Source organism: Typopeltis vanoorti, chromosome 2 (genome assembly GCF_054136105.1).
Source record: "Typopeltis vanoorti isolate ZY-2024b chromosome 2, IOZ_Tvanoo_1.0, whole genome shotgun sequence".
In the NCBI taxonomy this organism is placed as follows: Eukaryota; Metazoa; Arthropoda; class Arachnida; order Uropygi; family Thelyphonidae; genus Typopeltis; species Typopeltis vanoorti.
Window position 1 is genome coordinate 102,596,730 of NC_143550.1, and position 14,746 is coordinate 102,611,475.

Sequence of the window (14,746 nt, forward strand, 5' to 3'; positions counted from 1 at the left end):
CAAACTGAGGACAGTTGATTAAAATGTGAATTGATGATTGGGTTGGTACCATACCAACCCAACCATCAATTCACATTAAAACCAGGGGTGGTGACATGCTTACACATAAGCATGTCACCACCCCTCAGAAAGAGTGTGTAAGATGACCATGACCTATGTAGAGCTGAACAAGAACAACTTCCTACTTATAGTTCTTGCACAGACTAAGCTACCACCGATTCGATTTTGGGCTTGATTTGATGGAGCTTGTTGGACTCTCTATTCCAAGACGACTGCCACTATAATAATAGTTTCTCTTATAATCTGCCAGTAATCAACATAAGAAATAGGGAATGGTGAAAGCTTGAGAAATCATACAAGTTAATAGTATTAGACTTAATGGACAAATTTTGAAGAGTATTGAACCCTTCAAGTATTTGTGAAGTATACTTTCTAGTAATGGAAGTTTAGATCAGGATATAAAGGAGGATTTCACTGGGCCAAAGCTTTTTACTTTGGTTTACTATGAGACAGTGAGGTCTTAATGAAGTGCAAGTTTTTGATTACCGGAAGTTTCATTTTGCCTATTTTATCTTAAGAATAGAATTTTTATATGACATAAAAAGAATAGAATACAAGCAGTGGAAATTAAACTTTTGAGGACAATGATGACAAAAACATGGAAGATAGAATAAGATATATGGACATTTGCGAGATGTTTTGGGACTAAAAAAGCATTGAAGAAACTAATGAACCCCTGCTTAAAGTGGCTTAGGCATATAATGATAATGAATTTCTAAAATTATTAAAAATAACGAATGAAATGAAAGCTGATGGGAAAAGGTCAAGAGAAGGATCATGGAAAAGGTAGAGAAACCAAGAGAATATTTATAAAACTTAAGCTGGAAGAGTGTGATGAACAAAGAATATTAGAGGACAAAAAGAAATGGAAGGCTTTGATCTGTCTGACTTGACAGTTTGTTGGAGAGCAGTTGCTGTCGATGATGGATCAAAAAAGGGGAAGGAGGATTGTGAAGGAGAGAAATAAGTAAATTTCCATGGATGTTACTATAGGTTGCATCATTCATCTAATTTTACCAGGCATTCATTGTCAGTTATCTACCTTATCTAAAAATTAAGTGATCTCATAAAAAACATGTCACATATAAAAGAGGCAAGCCAAGTCCTGAGAAAAGTGACTGCCACTTAAACTAATAAAAATGTCAGCAAAATAGTCACTTTTAAATTCCAGCTGAAGTCCTGCTCTCTCTCTCAGTAAATGGCTTACTTTTTTTTAACATATGAATATTTTTATGAGATATTTTAGCATTATATAGTGCACACAGTGAAAACATATATAAAAATATGCCAAAATATACCTTGGAAAGATTAGTAGATTTCCCTACACCATTTACACCACAAAATGTTATAGTATATGGACACTGCTGTTTGCGTGCTTCCATGACATCTCGTAAAATGTCAATTCTTCTTTTAGGTGATAGTAGCTGAACTAAGGCTTCCACTAAGGTTGCTTTAACAGTAGAGGCGACACCAGTAAATGTACCAATAACTTTGCCTTCTAATTTAGATACCAATGAATCACAAAGTTTCTCAGCGATGTCAGTAGCAACATTTTTAGCTATAAATAAAAAACTTCTATTATAAAATAGACAAAAAGAGGCCTCATTCTAAATGCATTTAAAGTATAATACAGCAATCCCCCCGAATTAGTGTGCCTAATGCATTCTTTAAAACAGGCGCAATAATTGAAAACTCACTAATCAAATATAATAACCTATGGGAAAAAGTATAATTCGTTCTTCAAATTTCTTTTTTGAACCTTAATTTTTTTTATAAAAGAATTAAGGTATGTCTCAGGGCCTAGTTAAAGGAAAACCATGAAGCTGAAAGACAATAAAACATATTCGGAATATAAATTTTATTATTCTACTTCTTAACAAAGAATTGAGCTAACGTAGTTTGTCGGGCATTTTTTTTTTTTTTTTCATACAACCGACGGTATGGCCCTATTGCCTCTTCTACTTTTCTTCAAATTTTACTGCTTCTCTCTTGATCAGGGTCAGCCTGTACATGGAAGTAGTGTAGTATGCCATTAAAAATAACTTTGTAAAATGTTTTAAATTAGTAACTAAATTATTTCACTCTGGTGAGTGATTTATTAAATAGTTAACCATAAAAATGTATAGATAGAAAATTTTTAAAATCTGTAACATTTATTTTTAAGATGTATATAGGCGCACTAATCGAAATTTAGTATAAAAAAAATGACGCACTAATTGAAAATGCACTAATCGAAGGATTACTGTATTTTGTTCACAATAATTTACACTTTTTTTAGACATCACATTCTCTGTGAAGTTTTTGATTATGGATGGCTGCCAATGAATTCATTAGACAAGTGAATATTTCCAGAGAGTTGGAAACTCTGGAAATATTCACACCTCATAGCAGGAGAAATATAGCAGATCAAAAATGCACTTGCATGAAAATCTCTGAACAGTGTTTGGAGCGTTTTAACAAAGAAAAAACTAATTTTGTGCATCGATTTATTACTATGGATGAGACTTGGATTCACTATTACCCACCAGAATCCAAACAGTGGACAGAAGCAGTGTTCAGCACCAAAGAAGACAAAGTCGGTTCCATCAGCAGGAAAGGTCTGGCATCGGTGTTTTGTTTATGAATTATCTTGAAAAGGGTAAAACAATGACCGGGGAATATTATTCCAATCTTTTAACCAGACTAGATTAAAAAATTCATGAGAAAAGACCCGGTGTGCAGGAAAAAAAAATCATCTTTTATCAGGACAATGCACCTGCCCACAAAAGTGTTTTGGTAGTGGGAAAATTATGGGATCTGAATTGTTGGATCATTCACCCTATTCCCCAGATTTGGCTCCCTCTGACTTCTATCTCTTCCCAAACTAAAACTCTTCCTTGCTGGTCAGCATTTTTCTTCAAATAAAGAGGTGATTGCAGCTGTAGAGGGGTTATTTTGCAGATCTTACTGAGAGCTACTACAGGGATGGGATAATGGCACTTGAGCATCAGTGGAATAAATGTATTAGTCTTGAGTGAGATTATGTTGAAAAATAAAAATAATTTTGAAATTATAAATTCGTTTTTTAATTGAGAACTTTTCAGACCACCCTCGTAAATACAAAAATTTAAATTGTACCGATTTAATTAAATATTGCAGTACATCTATTCATCTTATTCTTCGAACATATTTATTCCTTAAGTAGGTGAACAATTGTAACATAGTATCGTCCTGAACTGATTTTCACACCTCATACCATGAATTAGTTTAATGTAATTAAGCATGTGAAAATTTTACAAAACAGATTCTTTTTAATGCTGTTATCTAAAAAATACAATTATCTTGCAATTATCATATAATTGAAAGACTGGTTCATGTGACTAAGTGCATTGTGAAAAGTGAATCTGGCTCCACATCCAGCACTACCTACATTTCATGAATTTTATTATTTGTCTTCCCTGTTAAATTATTGCTCGTGGAAAATTTATATACATTCACCCTTCCTTATGAAGAATAAACAAAAGCAAATTGAGATCAGCTGTGTTGTAGCATACATTTTAAACTCATCTTAAAGGGAAAGCCTATTTCAGTGTAATATATATTGAGAATTAAAGAATGTATTACTTTGTCCTGTGAACATAACATTTAAGGTTTTTTTTTTTTAACATCACTTATATAAACAATGTTTATATAAAGTAGACTGAAACCTTGGGTGAGTAAACTTTTTCTAACTATTAGATTTAAGTTGTGTTTCTGGAGTCCTAGTTACAGGAATAAAATTCTATCCTCCCCTCCACATTTTTTGTTCTTCTTCTTTTAAGCCAGAGAAAGATGGAGACAAACAGGAAAGACCTACAACCAAAAATGGTTATAGGTCTTTCCTGTTTGTCCATCTTTCTCTGTTGAAAGCTTCTCTCCATGCCAACATTCTTCAGCCATATTTGCTAGGTGCCCTAGCAATGAAGTAGCATGAATCTGTGCAGGATTTTCTTAGGGTGAAGAAATTCCAACTTTTTTTTTCCCAGTTAATTGTTGTCATCTAAAAATGTGGTATCAAAAATTCAATGTAAGAGTGAAACTTGCTTGTAATAGCAAATGTCACTTTGACAAAATGATCTTTTGGCAGGGCTGTATATGCCACATAAGTCAAACAATTTGAATCCTGTGCTGTACACTACTGATGTACATAGCTTGATACACCTTTTTGCCTTCTGGTACTTCAAATATACCCAAAGGACAAATTCAATTCTGAATTATACACATCTGAATTAGAAACTTTTATATAACCAAATGTTAGACTTCCTTTAGCACAAATTACAGCACATATGCATTTTAGCATAGATTCCACAAGGTGTTAGATTGCATCCACATCTCCAACATGTCAGCTGTCACCAGACAGTCCTTTAACTGGTTCAGATTTGACAGAAGAGGACTTGCTCCCAGATCTGTTTTTCTAATGTATCCCATACATTCTCAATGAAATTCAGATCTGGGCTTTATTGCAGCCAGGGAAGATGAAAGTTGCTTTCATGCTCACTGAACCACTGCTGAACAATTCTTGTGCATTGTCATCCATGAAACAACCATCACTTGCTGGATAAAAAGTCAACATTGCAAGATAAACTTAATCAGCAACAATATTCAGATATTCCTTGGAGGACACCCAACCTTCCAGCAATATAAGAGGACTCATTCTGTACCAACAGAACATGCCCCACACCATGACACTACCTACAGAACCTTGAATTGTGTTTAAAAAGGCATGCTGAGTTCATTGCATCAAGGGCTCGCATCAAACTCCGACTATTGTTGGTACAGAATAAAGCGTACCATGAATCATTGAACCGCATGACTTTTTTTTCCCAGTCTTCCAGCGTCCAGTCACTGTGTTTCTGACACCATTATATATGAACTTCATGGTACTTAACAGAAATCAGTGGCTTCTGTACACTGCCAATATTGACCCTCTTCAATTTCCTGCAAATAGTTCAGTGAGACATGGATAGGGAACAGCCTTCATTAAATGCTGCAGTCAATTGCTGCATGACAGGAATTTCTGTTTGTCCATACATGCTTTTTTAGACAATGGCAATCTTGTTCCTCTGTCTTAGGACCATAGTTATGCCTCATAGACAAGCAATATGGATTGTTTCTCCACCGATTAAAGGATATATCACTAAGGATATCTCACCTTTTGAAAAACCAGTCATTTCTGCTGTTTTCAAAATCATAGCTCCAGCCAGACAGGCATCCACAATAAGCCATTTATTGAACTAAAGATCCTTTGTTTTTTTGCCATTGTGATCAACACTATTGGTATGATTACTGACCAGCAACATTCCTAAATAGTTGCCTAAAACATGTGGTGATGCACATGATCAAGTATTTTGCATATACAATGTGTAAGTGACTTTTATGCACATCTGCAAAAAGATTTCTAATTCAGTGGCCAGTATGTATACGTATAATTTTATAATAACAGCTTGTTTAATTGTATTCCTAACAGATCAGTTAAGTTAATGGTATAATGCATTGCATTATCAGTCTTTTCATTTTTCTCAGCAGGTGTTGCTGAAGCACAGATTAAGCTGTTTCTTTTGTAATATATATATATATATATAAAATAGTCATTTACATTCAAATCAGTATTTGAAAACTGAATCATCTATTCTATATTTATTATAGTATTATCTAAAGTTATGCCATACTTTGCCAATCAATATTATCAAAAATATGCCATGATTTGTCATTCGGTATAATCTAAAAATATGGCAATTTGTTATTATTAAGATCAGTTCACTATCTCTCTCTCTCTTCTAAAAAGAAAGAGATCAATTCTGTTAAAAAGATCATTAGGCTGCATGTTTTAAATTAATATTTAATGTTTGCCAATGATTATTATCTTAAATCAAACATTCTATAAAATGAATGTGGTCAGTTCAAAATAGTGTGCACCCTCCAATATGAAAACAATAAACCTTGTCGATTTTGAATATTTTGTACTTATCTACTATATTATGTTATTATTTTTTTAGTAAGATTTTAGTCAGAGTCCAAGTTGGAATTTCTAAAGCATCTGTTCCCAACCAGCGGTAGGCATACCCCCGGGGGTTCGTGCTGGGCCATTCATGGGTACACGAAAAATAATCAGTAATGGCGGAAAAACAAGTAAAGTACACAAAATCCAAAACGTTAGTTATGGAACAATAAATGTTAAGTTTGAGTCACCACTAATGGAGACACTTCAAAACTAGCTCACATTAGCGAATGATGATTGGTGATGGAGTGGCTATGAACTCCTCCCCCAAACCACTCTTCTACCAATCATTACAAACATGCGTCACTTTTGTCACCCATCCTCCTTTCCAGAACAACAATCGCATGTTACTAAGAAATGACCTTTGCGATAAACGAACCTTCCACTGACTTCCATTTGCAATGTTTCTAGAACTTCTCCAAAAATATAATTATATATATTTTATATATTAAAATATATTATATCATATTTATAATATAATATATTTATAATATATAATATATATATAATATAAAAAAATATATTTTATAAATAAAATATATTATATTTTTGATCAGTTTAATGACTGAGTATAAGTGCTTTGTATTTAACTGTGATTCTTTTCAAGTAGTTTTTTATTTAATGTTTATCATAGTTTCAGTTATTATTCGCAGTGATTTTTAAGCATGTCAGTTATTGATCAGTGGTTGAAAACTGGAACAGTTAAAAAACCAAAACTTGATGTGGATTATAACCTGTCGCCAAGTACTTCTCAACATGTGTCAGCAGCTACGAGTACACCCACACCAGGAGATAGTAAAAAGCTGCATGCCTCAGTGCTACACAGAAGAAAAGTAAATACTGTGACGAGTATTAAATATGGGTTTTTCATTTGTAGGGGATGATGCCTGTCCTAACCCTTTGTCTGTTGAGAAGTATTATCCAACGGTTGCATGAAACCCTCTCTACTCATGCAACATTTAGAAACTAAACATCCTATGTAAGGGTGCTTAAGGGTCAGAGCTGTATAACTGAGAGGAGACCTCCACATAGCCTTTAAAGGAATGTGGAGAACCGACCAGGGCTTCTGACTTAATGTCCAATCCTCACCTTCTCGTGGTGCAACCTGTTGGGTATCTACCTGAATGCTGAACAAACGAGGATGGGCTGGCAATTTGGGATTTAGCCGACCAAATTTTATTCTTATTGGCTTAAACCAATATAGAAAATGATGGTACAACATGACAAAATTTCATGCCGGCTGGGGGGCGTCACCCGGTTAAACAAGGCCCCTGTTGTTTTCACCAGGGAACCAGGACGAAGAGCAAAAAGTCAGCTACTGGAGCAAATCTGAAAGCACACCCTAACTCAACATCACCAGAGTTGAAAATCAGTACTATCAAAATAAGAAGCCTGGATGGCAAAGAAATGGAGCTAGCTGAGGAATTAGATAAGTACCAGATCGATATAATAGGGGTGACTGAAACAAAAAAGACAAAAACTGGCGAGATCTTTCAGAACAATAAATATAAAATGTTATATTCAGGAAATGACAATCAAGGAAAAGGAGTAGCCATAGTATTCAACACAAAATATGAGGCTAATCTCCTTGAATGGCAAGCAGTTGGGAAAATTTGGAGAAAAGAGCAAAGCTAATAATAAAGGCAAATATCTGTTGGATTTCTGCTCAGGTCATGGACTGGTTATTACTAACACCATGTTCCAACATTAAAAATGTGCACAAATTCACATGGAAAGAAGAGGCAAGGAATAAGAAAAGTCTCATTGACTATGTTATTATTGATAATGATGTTTTCTCCCTGATGCAGGACACCAGAGTGTACAGAGGATTTGAAATTGGAAGCTATCACTATTTAGTCTTGAAAAGGATAAAATTGAATTTCGTATTGAAAAGAATAACATGTAAGAAAGTTTTAAAGCGAATAAAAGTTGAGCAGCTCTCAGATGTGAACTGTAGACTAAAATACACAAAGATTATTGAAGAAAAAATGAAAGAGTTTGAGAACAGCAACCAAACCTTGGAGATTCAGTAGCAAGCCTTGAAGAAAACCCTGATTGATTCAGCCAGAGAGGCATGTGGTGAGGTTGTCTGCAAGGATAGAAAAATCAAAACTACATTGGTGGACACAGGAAGTTAAAGAGGCAGTAAAGGAAAAGAAGAAAGCATATCAAAAGTTCCTGGCAAATAAGTCAGCTTGTGCTCTTAGAGAATACAGAGACAAATGTAAGAAAGCTAAACAATGTGTAAAACTAGCTAAACAAAAGTCATGGGTGGACTTTGGCAAGAACATAGAAAATAAATATCAAGAAGGTGGTAAGATATTCTGGAAGGAGCTTAGAAATGGAGAAAAGACTGCTGTAAAAGGAGTTAGAGATGATAAAGGTTACATGAAAACAGGAGAAAAAGATATTCTTGAAGTATGGAGCAATTACTTCGACAAATTGCTAAATGAAATAGGCAGTGATAGCACAGTGGTAAAAAACACACAACAGGCATACAGTCAGGAATACATATCCATACTTGAAGTAGAAAAAGCCATCAAAGGTTTGAAATGTGGAAAGGCAGCAGGAGTAGATGATATTCAACCAGAAATGCTGAAATATGGTGGTATAAAAGTCTTACAGTGGCTGCACTGCATAGTTCAGAAAGCCTGAACAGAGGGATGAATTCCTGATGATTGGAGTAGAGCTCTAATAGTACCCATATATAAAAAGGGAAATAAAACTGAATGTGAGAATTACAGAGGTATTTCCTTACTGCTGAGTGTTCCTGGCAAAATCTATGCAAGCATACTTGAGAAACAGTTGAGAAAAATTGTGGAAGAAAAGCTTGGTAAAGAACAAGCTTGATTCAGGACAAATAGAGACTGTGAGGATCAGATCTTCACTTTATGACAAATAGTTGAGAAATCATGGGAATATAACAAAGATCTGTATTTAAGTTTTGTCAATTTGGAAAAGGCATATGACAAGGTGCCAAGAGAGAAGCTATTCAATATGCTACACTTATATGGTGTCAATGGGGCATTATATCAAGCAATACTTAGTCTGTATTTGAATTGTAAGTTAGCAGTTAGAATTGAAGGAAGTACAGGAAGATGGTTTAATGTTAAATCTGGTGTGAGACAAGGATGTACATTATCCCCTCTGTTATTCATTATCTATATGGATCACGTTATGATCGAAAGTGGTATTAAATATGATATCAGAATTGGAGATGTTAATGTCAGCTCTTTGCTTTATGCAGATGATGTTATACTTCTAAATAAATCCGCAACAAGTTTAAAAGAGTCCCTGACTAAATGTTTAAGTGACCATACCACCTGAGATTAGCAGCACTAATCTCAGGTGGTATGGTCACTTAAAGTATAGCTGGGTCAGAAGTAAAACACTTGACCAAAGACTAGAGACCGCAGATATAAGAGTCCTGAGAAAGATTAGAGGCGTGAATAGATGGCATCAATGGCAATATCATATTAGAAACGAGGATATTAGGAAAGAACTCGACATTGTCAGCATCCAGGAATGCGTTAGCAGAACTAATATCAGGTGGTATGGTCACTTAAACAGAATGGGCGAGGAAAGATTAGCAAAACAAGTGTTCTCTGCCAGGTTGGCAGGAAAACGACCCAGAGGAAGACCAAGATATAGGTGGATTGATATGCTTCAATGTGTCTTAGACAATAAATATAAGATCTGATAATGATAATATTAGAGTCTTGACAAGTGACAAACTGATTTGGAGGAAAATTGTAGATAATAAGTTAGTAATGATGTAAATTTTTCATGTAGTACTATCATATCCTGTACACCCTTTGAGGGTACATGTCAGGAATTTGATGATGATGGCATCCTATGTATAAAAACAAAGAAATACATTATTTTCAAGCACTTAGAAAAGCATTCAAATGTAACTTCATACATAACATCAGGAAAGAAAGATAATGAGAATGCAGTTGAGGCTTTCTACCGTATTGCTCACAGCATAGTTAAATATGGTAAAAACCACACCATACCTGAAGATTTAATTTCTCCTTGAATTAAGGATGCCATTTTTCTGTATGTTTGGGGAAGAACATGTCTGCAAAATTGATAGTACCTCTTTTTCAAACAATACAATGTCTTGGAGAATTCAGGATATGTCTGACAATGTTGAAGCTGCAGTAGTAGATAGAATTAAAATAAGTAAATTCTTTTCCATCCAGGTCAATGAAAGTGTAGATATTGCTGATTTATCTATTCTGTTTGTCATCGCAAGGTACTTGACAGAAAATGAAATTGAGGAAAACCTGTTGCTTTGCTACTCATTGACAGAACGTACCACAGGCAGAGATATTTTTAATGTGATCGATGGTTATTTTATTAAAAAGGACATTAGTTCGTTGAATTGTTGTGGTGTATGCTGATGGAGCCAAGTCTATGTCAGGTTGTTTTATAGGCCTATGCAGCCGAGTTTAAGAAGTAACTCCCCATCTACCATGGAGTCACTGCTGCATTAATAGACAAACTCTTGCATCCAAACCTCTTCCTAGTGAACTGAAAGACGTTCTTGATGAGGCTGTAAAAGTTGTAAATTTTATTAAGTCACAACCACGAAACTCCAGATTGTTTAAAGTGCTGTGTGAAGAAATGAACAGTCTTCACAGCACCTTACTTTTGCATACCGACATAAGGTGGTTATCTCATGGTAAAGTACTTATACAGCTGTTTGAACTTAGACAATGAAGTCCGGTTTTTTTTTTTTTTTTTTTTTTTTAAGACCATCGTTTTCGTCTTGCTCCAAAGTTTCTGACAGTGATTGGCTTCAAAGTCTTGCATATATATCAGATATTTTTCTAGAAATAAAGAAACTCAACTTGGGACTTCAAAACAGCTCAATCACTATATTCAAAGTAACCGATAAAATTGAGTCAATGATTAAAAAACTGGCCTTTTGGAAAGCATATACTGAAAGAGTTCAGCCTGAGGTTTTTGAAACTCTGCACAATTTCTTATCTGAGAATGACTTGCACTTATCTCAAAACGTGAAAGAGAATATTTTAAGTCACTTGGAAGGTCTCAAAGTGTCCTTTTATAAGTACATCCCTCAACATGGAAAAGAAAACAATTGGATTGCAGATCCCTTCAATGAAGAATTCTTCAAAGAAGCTAAACTATCAATCCATGAAAAAGAGCAGTTAATCGAACTTTCAACTGATTCTTCTTTAAATTCCGATTTTAAAAGAAAGCATCTTATTACCTTCTGGGTAGATGTCAGTGAGGAATACGAACAACTCAGTGAGAAGGCACTGAAATACCTCTTGCCATTTACTAATACCGAACTAGTGGAGAGAGCTTTTTTTCTTCTTACATCTTCATAAAAAATAAGTACCACAACAAGCTTAATGAAGTCCAGATTTAAGACTGTATCTTACATCTTTTGAGTCTGATTTCAAGAAACTAAGTGTATCAAAGCAAGCTCAACGATCTCACCAACATGTTTCAATTGGCTAGTGATCTATATACCAATTATTACAGACTTTTCAGATAACACAAATAAATATCATTAATAATAATAAATCAAAAGTTTGTTAAATACTTGATCATCATTATCAATATTTAACATGAAGCTATACTTATTTGTGTGTTATGAATATTGTAAAATTAAAGCTGTGGTTTGTACTTTTAGTGTAGTAATTTTCCTTGCCAACTCATTACCTCATTTCCGCTATTTTACATTAATATAGGCACTGAACAAAAGTGTCAGTATTTAAAAATAGATATTTTAAAAACAAGGGGTACAATTTATAGAAATTGGTTTAAAAGGGGTACACAAGTGGAAAAAGGTTGGGAACTACTGTTCTAAAGGAATAATTTGAATCTTCGTATCCATATCATTTATTCTGCAATATCCAATGGTTATGTTGACTTCAACGGACACTTCGCATCTATGTAATTATCGACGTATACACACGTCCAGGCTAGTATGGTGGTTAATAGTGTTTTCTCCTATTCACTCAGCTGTAACAGATGAAGGATACTTACGTTGTCCATCCAGTCGTTTTCGACTCTTGGTGATCTTGTGCACAAAGACTCATCCCACTCAGCCTCTTATCCTTTCTTTCAGCAATTGTAAGTTCAAGTTAGTAAGCTCTTTTATGTTGTCCATCCAACTCTTTTGTGGTCTTCCTCTTCTTATTCCCTCAATCTTCCCCAACATAACTGCCTTTTCCAATGATTCATCAGTTCGCATTATATGCCCAAAGTACATCAACTTCTATAAAGAGCCAAGAGACCATTTTTCTGGTGACATAAATTAAGTTAAGGGGGATAATAAATCCCATATTATTTTACAGCCAGGTACAAAACTTGGAGATTGAAATCCATCGAAATCTAAAAGTTTCATGCCAAAGAACTACCGGCGAGTCCATGCATAAGTCATCACTTGGGTAGTACAACACTATGGCAACCGTGTCAAAAGGTGGAGCAAGCTCCGTCACTATCCTTAATATTTTCTCATAATGTAAAACGCAGCTCCTATGAGATGTATTACTGTTTTACATTATGAGGAGAGGTCACTACCCAGACTGGTTTCGACCCTTATCAAGATCTCATCAGTGAGATCAACTTCTGTTTAGCGATCAGAACAAAATATATAGGAATTGCTAATAACTTCTGATTTCCCTTATGTGTATTATACTGTTTATTTTTAAAGTATTCTTATAGGTTCTGTCTGTCATGGTATTCTACTGGTTTTCAGAAGGATGGTTAACAGAATGATCCTCTGCAGATGTATGAAGCTTCCAGTAGTTAATTTCAGCAGTCTCACCTAGAACTATATAATAATCTAGCAAAGTGAATATCAAGCTGTAGCATCTTACAGCAACACAATCAAAGAGATCCAGCTTTTTTTCCCAATTAACTCACTGTCTTTTGATCCATCTTTTCTATATTGAGAGGATATTTATACATATCCTTAAATATGTTGTGCTGTCATATACACTGCAATGACTGCAAAATCAGTCTATTTTACTTAGGAATTCATGTAGCAAAATATTCTGGATGAGGAATCTTCACACTGTTGGATTCTGAATATATAGAGATTTGAGTAATTATTATTTGCTTCAAAATCCAACATTATCTTCCATCACATAAGCTAAACTTGTAATTATTATTTAATGTAAATCACTTGTTTATAAATTACTATTCATATAACTACCTTTAAGTTTATTTAATTATTTAATCAAGAATATGTATTAATAGTGAAAAGACTCTGTATTAAAATATTATTAAGTTTATTTTATTTATTGCTATGTTAATATAAGAAATTGTATTCAACATTTTAACTGCGTATTAATTGAAATGTAAATATTCCTTATTTGTTGCTGTATGTAGAGGTACAATGTTATGCAATGCCTCAGTTTTATTATATTTTGTTTTGGTTGTCATGAAGAGGTATGTAAGAGAGCGAGCACGACTTTAGAACAGAGCGTGGTAGATCGGTATTGAAGGGCTGGAAAGGATTTTGGTTGAAGAGAGCACAAGAACAATTTCGGCAGGAAGAAGGGATATATATAAGCTAAGAACGCTGTAAAAACAATTCATTCAGATGGAATCGGAGGAGAGTGCGATAATAACGAGTCAGCAAGTCACTCAAGTAGCTAATTAAAGTCTACTAGTCGAGGAGTGGGTTAGCTAGTAAGTTGCAGAACAACAAATAAAGCAACGGAAGATTGCAAAGTAACAATCGGATGACTAGCGATAATTTTGTTGAGATTTAATTCCAGGCCAACCTTTCAAGGACACACGGAAACTTGAAGCATAGCACAGAGTAACTAAGAGAATAAGCAGAGGCAGTAAAGTTGAATTTAAACGATAGCTGTGTTAAGAAATATAGTGCCTAAAAGATTAATTAAATGCCGGAAGTATAGGCAACTGTGCGTAAAAACTTCAAGTTAAAGAATTACAGTGTGTTACCTTAGTTCAAGAGTTATTAGTAGAATACTGAATTGGTCAAGTGATGTCAAAGATAGCACAAGCGTTTTGATCTGAGCAAGAACGTTCAACTATGTGAATTGCAACCGTTAATTTATTCAGTTATTACTAAGAAGATTTGTTTTAACGAGTGCTGTTGATTGTTTTTATGGGTATACAGTTATAAGAGATGTTCGTATATAAGTAGATGAACAAGGAAGATTACCGGTAAGAATCATCCAACTATTGATATTCCTATGCAGAGATATGCGTGTGTTTCTTCCTAGAATATCCCTATATTAACAGTAACTGTTGTGGAGATTAGCTGGAGTGTGGAATTAAGAGCGTATACTTGTGAAGAAATGTTACTGCCCTTTTATTGTATTTGAAACTTATGTAACTATAAGATATTAGTGTAATTGATCACTAAGGAACTTTATGACATTGAACTTCATTAAATAGTTAAATGAACCTTGTGAAGACTGTATTTCAGACAACAGATTAACCACTGCCTGAGATTGTATAACTGTATTACCAGATGAACTAAAATGTTTATAATACCTTATTCAGTGATTTAGATTAAAGTGTATAAATTGTAAGCCTAAATTAAATGTTTGTTTGTTGATCTAAAGTTGTATTTTGCCTGAATCTCTTTTACTGCACCATTCATAAAATATTCAAACCAAAGCGGGTGAATTAAATAAGTTAAATATACTC

The 14,746-nt window shown here is 34.3% G+C and overlaps 1 protein-coding gene across 1 annotated transcript in view; it reads right to left on the minus strand.

Annotated features, from left to right (window-relative positions):
* SrpRalpha (signal recognition particle receptor alpha) overlaps positions 1-14,746 on the minus strand; it is a 149,809-nt gene that overhangs the window by 35,091 nt on the left and 99,972 nt on the right. Inside the window, exon 9 of the mRNA XM_090412420.1 lies at positions 1,359-1,618. Coding sequence (XP_090268546.1) covers positions 1,359-1,618 — 260 coding nt within the window. The remainder of the gene's footprint in view (positions 1-1,358; positions 1,619-14,746) is intronic.